Source organism: Gymnodraco acuticeps, unplaced genomic scaffold, assembly GCF_902827175.1.
Source record: "Gymnodraco acuticeps unplaced genomic scaffold, fGymAcu1.1, whole genome shotgun sequence".
NCBI classification, from domain to species: domain Eukaryota; kingdom Metazoa; phylum Chordata; class Actinopteri; order Perciformes; family Bathydraconidae; genus Gymnodraco; species Gymnodraco acuticeps.
Window position 1 is genome coordinate 124,212 of NW_022990406.1, and position 13,343 is coordinate 137,554.

Sequence of the window (13,343 nt, forward strand, 5' to 3'; positions counted from 1 at the left end):
GGAGAGTGTGCACCAGTCTGCCTTGATCTATGTATTCATGTCTGTGACTCTCACAGTATCTGCTGCCCACAGCTGCTTTATGGAAGGAACACCTCCTTCACTTCATGAAATCTCTGCAGCACCAGGAGGCAGCTGATGTGTTTTAACCACACACACGCGCACACACACACACACACACACACACACACACACACACACACACACACACACACACACACACACACACCACACACACACACACACACACACACACACACACACACAACATAAATACCTGTGTACAGATGTGTATTCCTAGCTGACGTGATATTCTGTGTGTTCAGGTGTGTGGAAAGTATTTCCAGGTACAAATGTTATTTCTCACGGGGATATTCACAAGCAACCAACTCCCATGCACTCTGAATGTGCATTAGCAGACCCACTGTTGGTATGACATGAAAGAGCTTCTTCTCAGACTCCCTTTTCCTTTCTGTTTCAGCGAGTCTGCAGCTGCAGTGTGATAAGAAGCAGATCACGGCTCCCCTCGGGTCAGACTTCCTGCTCTCCTGCAGCTATGAGAACCAGCTGCTCAGCAACAAGTACTGGTGCCGAGGAGAGTCCAGGAGGACCTGCGAGGTGCTGGTGGACTCGGAGGGGAAGACCAGAACCACCCGGGTTCACATCGTGGATGCTCGGAGTAGAGAACTGTTTGTGAGGGTCTTAGATCTGCAGAAGGGGGACAGCGGGGTCTACTGGGTCGGGATCGACAGGCCTTATGCTGACATCATGACGTCAGTGAGGGTGGTCGTCACTGAAGGTGAGAATACACACTGCAGGTGGAGAGGGTTCAATATTGAACTAACAGGTATCACCATGAAACCCCCGTGCCCGATCACGGCTCCCCTCGGGTCAGACTTCCTGCTCTCCTGCACTTGTTGGAGAGAAGCCATCGAGGAACAGTTTTAACCATACACGTACACAAATCGTTTAACTACCCTTTAAGTTATGAAGTTATAGAAGCCTTATCAAGAAGAAAGAATACCGTTCAAACACATCGCAACTTCATCCAAACCATCGGAGGCCGAGTAACTCTTCAACTGTTAGTAATATAAAGGAAAGAAAACGAGTTAGAAGTGTCTGTTTAGGCGTCTAGTGGCTTGATAGAAAAACAAGGAATGAAGCCACGACAATCTTTCTAGTCGGACCCATTAGAGCGTAAAAAGTGTAACTATAAGTATCTGAAATAAATATGTACTGAAAGAATAACTGTATGCATTGTTTCTTATGCGCAATTACTTCATACTGTCTTTGTCTTTCTCGTCCTGCATTTATTGCCCCCCCTCAGAAAATAACTGGCCCCCCAGTCAGAATATAGCATGGTGATGAAGTTGGTCCTATAACCTGTAACCTTTAACCTGATTAGGCGTTCTCTGTCAGATTCAACAACTTCAGTCTAATGCAAAAATAAATACATTTATGTCATCAAGTTTTTTATTTAGCACATTTTAACAAGGCATAAATAAATCAATAAGATATGGTGCAAAGGAAGCATCTTATAAAACTACATTTAAATGCAGTAAAGAAAAAGCCAATACAAATTAAAACAAGATGAACTGGAATAAAAAAAGGTTGCCCTGCTCTCCTCTGTGTTTCAGTCCTGGTCTCTAAGCCCCGCCTCCAGCCCCTGGTCTCCCTGATGGAGGGCTCCACCTGTCGGGGGGGTCCGGTGACGGTGAGATGTGTGTATTCACGGGGGACCGCGGTCCTTTACACCCCGAGGACGTCCTGCTGCAGAACTCTGCTGACCTGCAGCTCACCTGTGACTCTCTGCGGCTCACCTGTGACTCTCTGCGGCTCACCTGTGACTCTCTGCGGCTCACCTGTGACTCTCTGCGGCTCACCTGTGACTCTCTGCAGCTCACCTGTGACTCTCTGCAGCTCACCTGTGACTCTCTGCGGCTCACCTGTGACTCTCTGCGGCTCACCTGTGACTCTCTGCGGCTCACCTGTGACTCTCTGCAGCTCACCTGTGACTCTCTGCAGCTCACCTGTGACTCTCTGCAGCTCACCTGTGACTCTCTGCAGCTCACCTATGACTCTCTGCGGTTCACCTGTGACTCTCTGCGGCTCACCTGTGACTCTCTGCAGCTCACCTGTGACTCTCACCTGTGACTCTCACCTGTGACTCGCAGCGTCGAAACTGTGGCACTTACACTGCGTTTGCGCTTCAGATGAGGCTCCCTCTGCAAAACGAGGCCCCACGCAGTCTGCGTGATCTGCGTGGAGGGAGGGTCCGGTATAATAACGTCACACTAAATGCAGTCATTTGGTCTTTAGCAACAGCTTGTGAGAGCAGCGCATTCATCGGTGTTCGTTGTCATGCTGCCAGTTTGTTGACGGCCTGTGTGTTGATGGGACTTCTCATGCTCCCTAAATGTTTCCTCTGCCTTTCGCCAGTTCTTAAACCGTGCTTTCACAAAACTCCCATCCCTGATCTTGCGCTGACGAGCTTCTTTTCTATAGCAGAGCAACAGAAGAAGCACACTGCATTATCACTTTCTCTTATAGTGAAGCTTTTTAGAGACTGCTTACACTAAAATGCTAACTCAAACATACTCAAAATAAAACTTTTGTATTGATTTGATTAGTGAACTTTTTGGCGTTGCAGTTACAACTCTCCGCCAACAGGTGGGGGTGCTGCAGCCCCCTCAGCACCCCCCCTTCCCACGTCCATGATCAAATGACTAAAGAAACATCAGAGAGAAGCTGAATTACTGCAAGGAGAGGAGGAAGTACTAAAACATCCACAAAGCAACCACTTAGAAAGCAAAAGGACTTAAAGGGGATCAAAACAGACTTAGAACGATCACATAAATACAGAAAAAGTGTTAAAAAAGATTCAAAAAGACTGAAAGTAGATTTGGTGACACAAATAAAGACACCGCCCCTCGCTTGGACCTTAAAAACAGGAACTTAATCTTTAAATTCACACAATTCAAGTTGTATATCTCGACAACTCCATCTTAGTGACAAAGTCTGTCCACTCCCAGAAACGTTGATCACTTCTCAGGAAAGAAGAGTAATGATGAGAAGGACACAGACGTTGTGTCAGAGTGGAACATTTCCATGTTGCTGAGCAACAGACAGGAAGCAGGGGGCGGGTCTCTGACTCTGGACCTTCACACTCACATGTGTTAATATTTAATCCACTACAATAGGCTAGTTGCACGGGATGCTCAAACATAGTAACTCAAAATAAAACTTTTGTATTGATTTGATTAGTGAACTTTTTGGCGTTGCAGTTACAACTCTCCGCCAACAGGTGGGGGTGCTCTAGCCCCCTCATAATTGCAAATGGACAAGAGTTCAACAAATATATTGACAACCTGGGAGAGAAACCTAATGTTCTTTGTATTCAGGAAACATGGCTGAAAGCACAACTGGATTTTATTGTGAAGGGATATACTGCAGTTAGACGAGATAGGGACTCTGGCAGAGGGGGAGGAGTTGCAACATTCATACAGAGTGGGATAAGTCACAAAGTTATGCATGTAAGTAGTTATACACATACCACTTTCGTCTCATTAGTATGCATAGAAAGTGACAGGTCACACCTCTAAGTCCCGCCCCCTTCAGCCAGAAGTCCCGCCTCCATAAGCCCCGCCCACTTCCGCCGGAAGCCCCGCCCCTTCTGCAGGAAGTTCCGCCCCCCACTTCCGGTTTTTCAGAATAAAATTAAAAAATATTTTTAAAATGATAAAAATGCTGCCCCTACCGGTCGCCCCCGCTTCCGGTTTTCAAAATAAAATAACATGACATTTAACAACCATGAGAAAAATAAAATGCTGCCCCTGCCAGTTTTCAAAATAAAATTTGAAAATAATTTGAAAATGATAAAAATAAAAAATGCTGCCCCTACCGGTCGCCCCGCTTCCGGCAAAATAACATGAAATGTAACAACCAGGAGAAAATAAAATGCTGCCCCCTACGGTTTTACAAAATAATAATTTTATAATGAATCACATATGCATAGGATCAATGTCCCTGCCACCTAGTCACTTCCTGTGCGCCTGTATACAGCAGTATTGACTGCAACTTACAAATACTTGCAAATAACATGAAATATACAACCATATATTTTAAAAGTAATGTCTCAGCTCTAAAGAGCAATGTCCCGCCACCTAACCACTTCCTGTGCCCCTGTATACAGCAGTATTGACTGTAACTTACAAATACTTGCAAATAACAAGAAATATACAACCATATATTTGTAAAAGTACTGTCAATCTCACTAACTCTCTCTCTCTGCTATTCTCTGCCGTGAAAAGTTTGGTGAACAGTCAAGACAGGTGTGGGGACACCATAAAACCCCCAGACATCCTCTGCGGGGCAAATGGTGTGTGTGTGTGTGAGGAGACGGTCTGAGGCTGCTAATTACAAAAGTCTCCGAATTCAGGACAGATGGTCAGAGCAAAACAGAGAAAGCAGTTACATTATTTTCTCATGTAACTATCTACATGTTTTTTTGTAATGTGTATGCGTGTATATATATGTATATATATATATATATATATACACGCATACATATATACAGGAGAATAGCCTAAAATAAAAAAGTATTTGCTCTACCATAAAAAACCAAATACAATATAATGCTAATTTGTTAAACAATCAGGAATAACCCCATTGGTTGTTTTTAGAATCATTTACATATTGCGGTCTATAAGTAAGCCCGGAAACATCTAGGCAGCCTCTCTTCGCTTTTCCCCGTCAAGGCCCAGATATTTTGAAAATATATGGTAAGTACTTTTATTTTTTTATGTTATAATAGCATATAGTTAGTTAATGCTGCTTGATGTGTGTGTGTGTGTGTGCGTGTTAAATAACCTCTATGCATCTGTGTTTTTCTATTATGTAATTATTTAGAAGCTTTAATGAAGTATCGTTCTAAGTACAAATAATGTGGTGTACATTTTTTTACTATAAGTGTATTTAGCTATATTTCTTAAAAATCAAATATGTTCTTTCAGGTGTAAGTATCCAGAATAACGTACTCACTTGTTTTAAAAAGGTGGTGCACCCCTCCGGCGGCCTGCATGGTCTCAGCTCAGCACAGATCTGTTCAACAAGTCATCTCAACACAGACGGTGTTTTTGACAATTCAAACCTACCAGGTAAAAAATGCTTTTTTTATGTGTGCTTATACAAAAGATGATAGCTAAATGATTTTGTTTTGGAGTATTTCAAAAAACATGCTTATACCCTCTTCTTTTCTTTTCTTTTATAGAGCAATTGAAGGGGAGGACCCCGTTATCAAAAGGACAAACGCTGTTTGTTAAGGTCTGCTTTAAGGCCACACCATCTGAATAAGCTACACGTAGATCACATGTAAAACTGTTATTGATGTATCCGCCAGGTATGTTGACTTTACGTCCATGAATGTTTCTTCAGCGGTGCCACTGATTTTTTTGTTTTTATGTTTTTTGCGGGGGTGATTTCTTAAAAACGGTCAAGCATGGATGATTTTAAAGACGACGAAAAGTCCTTCATCGAGGGTTTACCTGATGTAAATGAACTATGCAGTGGTGAGGGCTTTGTGTACGAAGACATGTCATTTCCACAGTGGTCAGACAGTAACAGTGAGCTAAATGACACAATAACAGATGTACGCGAGCCTACGCCCTTGACAGAAACAAGCCCCTATACAGATGGAGAAAGGTCCTTTCTGCATGTATTACCGGATGTAAACGAATTGTGCAGTGATGATGATGATGAATTCAGATATAGGGACCTGTCATTTCCGCAGTGTTCAGGCAGCAACAGTGAGTTAAATGACGCAGGCTCAGCTGTAAACGAGCCTGCGGCCTTGTCAGAAACAAATTCAAGCAGTCCAACAAAAACATTAGACGGTGCCTTGGATTGGGTGATAGACTGCTATGCAGACCGAGGGCTTTTAGAGCAGCCTCTAGACAATGCCCGCCGTCTGGATGGACAAAATAGCGAAGCTTCGCCCCACGCCTGCCTCCCCGTTTCCAGCATGCAAGATGACGGGTGTGTTAATGACAGCTCGAATGACTCAGAATCACCCGCTTGCTCCATGCAAAGTAACAGACATGTTGATCAGAATGACACCCCGAATGCTTCGGAATCACCGGGCCCCCTGTCACAGTATGGAGGAGGAGGCACTAGCAGAGATGCCGAGCCAAGTGTTATCTCTCGACCTGTATTCGGTAACATAGAAATGAGACAGTCTCTAGTCCTACCGCCTATTGGGGGTGAAGCAGACTTTGGAGTCTATTTTCAGGGTCTGATGAACAATGTGCATAACATGCGTGCACATGCTTTTGCACGGGCAGAAAGAGAAGATATCATACAAATTGAGTTACGTGGTGAAGAACTAAGGGTTAACGTATCAGCCATTTTAAATGGTCCCGATGATAATCTGGATGATTTTGAGGAGGGGCTGTTCAAAGCCATGTAATCGAATATCATGGTAATGGCAGAAGGCAACATGGAGCTCGTGGTTCAAATTGTTCAGGCCCCCCGTGGGGGGGTTCAGGGTAAACGGATGATTAGTAAAATGTTAGACAGTGAGATTGTTAAAAAGAAGGCGCGTTTTCTTTACGTTGTTCAGAACTCCTCCAACCAGCTGTGTTTTGCTATTAATTTAGCACTGTTGTTACACGATAACCTCACTGATAATGAGGGGGTCAAGCGCGGTAAAGAGATCCAGAATATGGCGGGTTTGACAGCTCATACAGCTGTGACATTCAGCGACATTGATAAATTCGAAGACAGCTTAAACTGTAAGATAGTGGTTTTTTACCGAAACGGTGACGACCGAACCCTTTGTACATTTCAGACAGACGCCCCCACACGAGACAAAACTGTGTTTTTGTTCCTCCTACACAACCACTACTATGGTGTTAAGAACTTGAAGGGGTTTTTAGGCTCTCCGTATGTCTGTGAACATTGCTATACAGGGTATAGTTCTCAATGGAGTCACTCCTGTACTGGGCATTGCTATGTCTGCCTTGACCCCGCATGCACCCGGGAAGAGTTTAAACCCATCTTTTGTAAAGACTGCAACAAAACATGCCGTACAGTCGGCTGTCATTCTCGACATAAAGAGCAGAAACAGAGATCAACAGACATTGCCAGTAACTGTGATTTACACAAAAAGTGTGCAGATTGCCAACTTTCTTACTACACCCCCAAGAGTAAAGCAGATAAAACACACAAGTGTGTGACGAAAAAATGTAAGACATGCAAGGAAAAATTACCATCTACTTCTACGCTTGGGTGTGAAAAACATTTGTGTTACATAGGAGTGCAGCCTAAAGAGACAGAACACAATGACAACATTGTGTTTTATGATTTTGAAACAATGGCGGGGGCAGATGGGGTACATATACCTTTCTTGGTTTGTACAAAAACCTTGGGGGGTGAAATTTGGGTCGGCGAAGGAATCGACTGTGCACGGCAGTTTCTGGCACACTTTAGGAGCCCAAAGTTCAAGAATGCAACATTCATCGCGCACAATGCTAAGGGTTTTGACAGCTATTTCATTATCAACGCAATGGTTGCACAGGGGCTAAAGCCCCCGTTAACAATGCAGGGAAGTAAAGTGATCTCTTTTACTGACGAGGATTTCGGTCACAGGTACATAGACTCACTGTCTTATCTGTCTATGCGTTTAGCAGACATGCCAAAAGCTTTGGGGTTTGGAGATAAAATCAAGGGGTACTTCCCTCACGGTTTCAGCTCCGAGGCTAACCTGAGTTATATAGGCCCTTATCCACCCGCACGCTGTTATGGGGTTGAACGCATGACAACTGGTGAAAAGAGTGACTTTCTCACATGGTATGAGACGGTACGCCGGGGCATTTTTGACTTTAGAGAGCAGGCATTGCTTTACTGCAAAAACGATGTGGACATTCTTGCCCAGGGGGCCGCATTATTTCGGAAAGGTTTTCTCGGGGAGACAGGAGTTGATCCTTTTAGTCGTGCGACTATAGCTTCTGCCTGTATGAAAGTTTTTACCACAAACTTTCTAACGCCCAAAACATTGGCAATCCCCCCACCCGACGACTACCGCCGTGAAAACAAGACGTACTCAGACGCAGGTATTCAGTGGCTGGAGTGGGTAGCTCAGACTGCAGGTGTTTTTATTCAACATGCGTTGAATGAAGGAGAGCAACGAGTGGGACGTTTCGTCGTAGACGGGTTTGCCGAAGTTACCGGGGAAAAGATTGTCTGGGAATTTCTCGGTTGTTTCTATCACGGATGCCCCTCTTGCTATAAGGGGCATGAGAAAAATCCCTTGATAGGTCACACATTTGAGCATCTCCATGCTGTTAGCGAGGCAAAACTGCATGAGCTAGAGGCTGTCCATGGGGCCAAAGTGAACGTTATGCGTGAGCATACATGGGTTGAGATGAAAAAATCCAATCAAGATTTGAAGGCTTTCCTCAAGGTATACAATGCACCAGAACCGCTGACCCCCCGCGATGCTTTATACGGGGGAAGGACATGTGCAGTAAAGTTGAGGCACACAGCCGCGGTAGATGAATCGGTTCATTACTGCGATTTCACCTCACTCTATCCTTTTGTAAACTGCACAGGCCTATATCCACTTGGACACCCTCAGATCATATTCCGAGATTTCAAAGACCCTCGCAGTTATTTCGGGTTAATCAAAGCCACAGTAGAACCTCCTAGAGGTCTGTACTTTCCTGTCCTGCCCTACCGAACTGCAGCTGGTAAACTGGTGTTCACTCTATGCCGCACATGCGCAGAGCTTAACAACCAACAGGGGGCCTGCTTGCATAGCAAAGAGGAAAGAGCGTTAACAGGGGTTTGGGTGACCCCGGAATTCACCAAAGCCCTGGATATGGGTTACAAGATGACTCAGATCACAGAGGTGTGGCATTTTGAGAAGAAAAGTGACAGCATTTTTGTAGACTATATACACACCTTTTTGAAGGGTAAACAAGAAGCATCAGGTTACCCTTCAGAGGCCTCAGATGATGAGAGCAGACAAAAGTATGTGGCAGACTATCATGCTAAGCAGGGCATCTTGCTGGATGCAGATAAAATCAAATCAAACCCCGTCAAAAGACAAGTGGCAAAACTATGTCTCAACAGTTTCTGGGGTAAATTTGCCCAGAGAAGCAATCTGACTCAGACTAAGATTGTGACCAAAGCCGAAGAATTTCTTAACCTCTTGTTTTCAGCTAAACATAAGGTTACGTATTTCTCATTCCTCAACCCCCGAACGGCTCTAGTTCAGTGGTGCTACGGGGAAAATTGTTACTCTACTCCCAACAAGGTGGATAACATATTCATCGCCGCCTTTACCACAGCGTATGCCAGGCTGAAACTGTACAGTGAATTGGAGAAATTACAGCGCAGAGTATTCTACTACGACACAGATAGCATAATCTATGTGACAAGACAAGGAGAGAGCCCCCTACCTATGGGTGTGTATCTGGGGGACCTGACAGACGAGCTGGGGGGCGATACGATTAAAGAGTTTGTTTCAGCAGGCCCTAAAAGTTATGCTTATCAGACCAAAAATCAAAAAAAAGTTGTGATGCGCGTGAAAGGCATCACACAAACGCACGAATGTTGCAAACGAGTGAACTTTGACAGTCTGGCCGACCTGGTGGAGGGCTACGTTCAAAACTCTGAGAGGGGGAGGGTAATTGAGGTCCCTCAGCACAGCATTGTAAGGAATAAAGAGGTTTTCGCTTTGAGAAATGTGTCATTCACCAAAAAGTTCCGAGTTGTGTTTGACAAGAGACGTTTGTTAGCCGGGGGAAATACTTTGCCTTTTGGGTATTGAGAAAATAATTGACGACATGTTTTCACCAAGTCAAATTGATTTTGACCCCCGACTGCGTGTTCCTTTTTCCTGTCTAGTAGTGGGCCCTAGTGGTTGTGGAAAAACTTTTTTTGTCAAGAATGTATTGCAAAATTGTATTCACGTAATGGATGTACAGCCTCAAAATATTGTGTGGATTTATACTTCTTTCCAGCCCATGTATGCTGAACTGCAGGAAAAGAATACAAATATAAAATCGTCAAGGGTCTGCCTGAATCATTTGAAGATGAATCGCTATTTCCTCCTGACCAAAGTCATCTGATTATATTAGACGATGTTATATTTCAGGCCTCTGAGCATCCGGAAGTAGTCAGACTGTTCACCCAATACCGTCATCATAGAAATATGAGTGTTATCATGCTTACCCAAAATGTTTTTCACCAAGGAAAAAACAGTCGCACAATTAGTTTGAATACTAATTACATGGTCTTGTTTAAAAACCCCAGAGACAGATTACAAATGAACATACTTGCTCAACAAATACACCCTGGTAATAAATCATTTTTCCTACAAAGTTTTGAAGACGCCACCACGGAACCTCACGGTTACTTAATCGTAGACATGACCCCCACCTGTCCAGACATCTACAGGCTTAGATCGGGAGCACTACCTAATCAATGGCTAGTTGTTTATGTACCAAAAACGAAGACTAGAGAAAAAACAGTATGTCGGCCCGTTTAAAAAGAAACATGCCTCTGTTGAGGGCCTTATGTCAAGCCCCGCCTTCAAAGCGCAAGGATATTCTCGAGAACTGCTCCACGGATTTTCTTCAATCACTCTGTGAACTGTCTCTAAATCTTTTAAAAGGTAACATCCCCCTGTCAGGCATTCAGTATAAGAAGCTTAAGAAGCAAAATACATTTTTCAAACTCTTGGCCAATAAAAAGACCAACTTAAAAACTAAATTCAAGGCCTTAAGAAAGCAATCTGGAGGTTTCCTACTCCCGCTACTCGGCGCGTTGATCCCCATTTTAGGCCAACTTTTAGGAGGGCTAGCTCGACCATGAGTCAAAAGATGTTTCTGCTAACACCTCACCAGTTTAATCAGCTCAATCAGAATGGTGTAACTAACCCTCACAGTAAGGAAACAATTAGACGCACTGCAGAAGATGTTCTGGATGAAAAAATGAGAGCCACCTTAAACGAACCAGGATTACCCCCTTATGAAAAAATCATAAAATACAACACCTTGTTACAAAGATATCTCACCCTACTCAAACAAGACGGGCTTGAGGAGAGACATATTACTCTGACTCTACCTGAAGACACGGGGGTGGTAAAAGGAGAAGAAAATGATGGCACGTCCGATGATAAAATAAAAAACGATGTTCTACTGCACCTCCCTAAGCGTTACCACAAGAATGCCGAGTACATTATGAGGAAATTAACCACGAGTACAGCTGGATGGACACCAGTGGGGGAATTTATAGACAAGGGGATTGCCGTTAAAGGCTCCCACGTTTTAGATTTATTTAAACATTTATCCTGCGCGTATAAAACAAATGTCCAGGAGCCTAAAGGCTGGCGGGGTTTTTTAAATAGTCTGAGTGAGATCAACATTCCCTTAACAGCTTTTCAAAACCTTCACGCTCGTGAACAATATCGCATAATCAAAGAGGGTAAACTAAATCGAGAAAATATCCCCCGAAAAAGAAGAAGAAAAACATCTCCCGTTACTACTGGGTGGGACACTTTAGGAACAGCTGTAGAACCTCAGAATGCCCTGCTTAAGAAGAAGAAGAGGATAAGGCAAGACAGAGTATTAAGCCCCAGATGGTTACATTGAACCCCTTAAGTTGTATTACATTTCATGATTTCCTAATAAAGACAGAGTCACCTGAATTAATTTTGTCTTCAGACCTTTTTTATTTCTACATTTTATAACAATCTTTAAACATTTGTAGCGAACAAACACTGTGATTAAAATGAGTGTCTTTATGACGTCTCTCACACCTCTGGTATTTTTTCACAAAATTCGTTACAGCAGCATCATTTTTTATCACATCATCTTGGTATAAAGATAACACATTTTCGTAAGACAACCCGGACGCTCTTTTGCATAGATAAAAAACACAGTGTTGACCACAGGCTGTAGACATGACATTCTGAAGTTGCCGGTTATGGTATAAAATAGTTGCACATTGTGTTTCTAGAAATTGCAGGATGCTTTTAGGATAATGACTAAAATCGGGGGGAAATCCGAAAGAATCAAAAAAAGTTCCTTCCCCTTCCTCTAAAGTCACTGCTAGCCAGTGTTATCCGGGCATGTGGGAGGGGTGGGTGTTGACAATCATGTATACAGGCATCTAAATAATTGTTTTACTCGGGGTAGCTGGTCTGAGGCCCATACCCCCCCAAAAGAACCACCTAACATATTCTGCATGAGACTATCCAGTTGGTGATTATTCATGTTGTAGTCTTCTTAGTAATAATCTACCAGCACTTGTCGTTTTGAATTAATCTCCAGAATCGAATCAAAACAAGAATATACGATTAAAGTGGTAGTCTGTGGCAGCGGTACTCTGAACCTCATTTCCAGTCTTAAACTACCGCTTGTGATGGGAGATAAGGCATCGGCATCTTCAGCAGCAGTTAAATTAAACACAAATAAAGAGTATCCTTGTTCGAAATCATCTCTGTCTATACTTAGAGGCAAGTCTTTCATGTGTCTCCCTGTAGCAGTTAACATGTTGTAAAACTCTCTGACTGACGACCCCCGGTTAAATTGGGGTTGAAATGCTTTGGCTGGTACTTGTCTCCCGTCCTGACATAAAGCCAGGTACTCCATGTCGTTATGAATGAAATTAAACGGTGAAAGCTCTCTCCTGCCGGTGAAGGCTTCGTGATTTACCATACCCAATACTAGGTACTTGGGCATATTACCCAAAAAGAGATTTTCTTGGTTGCATATTCTAGAATTAACCGGTATACTATATGTCTTTAGATTCACCCGTGACAGGGGGTAGAGGGCGTTACCTCTCAGCAGAGCCGCAGCATGCCCCAAACGCACCGCAGGAGTGATTGTGGCTTTTTTGATAAAAAGTGAAGCCCCCAGTATTTTTAGACGGTATGTAGAGTCATTTGCACACATGAGAGTAAAGGCATCGTTAGATCTGGTGAGTTTGATTCTCAAATCTACAGAGTTCAGGAGAAGCCTCTCGCTGAAGAATATATCCGTGTGTAAAGCACCCATCAAATGGAGCTCCCTAGATTCTGCTGTGAATGAGGCCCTCTTTACCAGCCCCTTATTTGGTCCATTGGCTGTGACTATAGAGTCCAAAGACCCCGCGGTGTCTTTATAAAATAAGCCGGCTGTGAACTGAGTTTTTAAAGTAGAATCAGAGTAATTCAATAGCGTTTCAATAATCGCCCTGTAAGGATGAGTCGAACTGGATTGAGAAATTAGTCTGTCCCCTAGAATAACGTCGCATTGACTAAAAATTGTATTCAGAGGGTAATTAACTAGGGCGACGGGGGC

At 43.6% G+C, this 13,343-nt stretch overlaps 1 protein-coding gene across 2 annotated transcripts; it reads left to right on the forward strand.

Annotated features, from left to right (window-relative positions):
- The first annotated feature begins 4,576 nt into the window (after positions 1-4,576).
- Positions 4,577-12,124, forward strand: LOC117551842. 2 transcript variants are annotated; one of them, XM_034224902.1, is made up of 2 exons: positions 4,577-5,153; positions 5,267-12,124. In XM_034224902.1, the coding sequence occupies exon 2, from the start codon at positions 6,470-6,472 to the stop codon at positions 9,824-9,826; it is 3,357 nt and encodes a 1,118-aa protein (XP_034080793.1). In that variant the 5' UTR covers positions 4,577-5,153; positions 5,267-6,469; the 3' UTR covers positions 9,827-12,124. The 2 variants fall into 2 exon arrangements, with proteins under 2 accessions (XP_034080793.1, XP_034080794.1); XM_034224903.1 differs by having other exon boundaries at positions 5,267-6,924.
- The last annotated feature ends 1,219 nt before the right edge of the window (positions 12,125-13,343 follow it).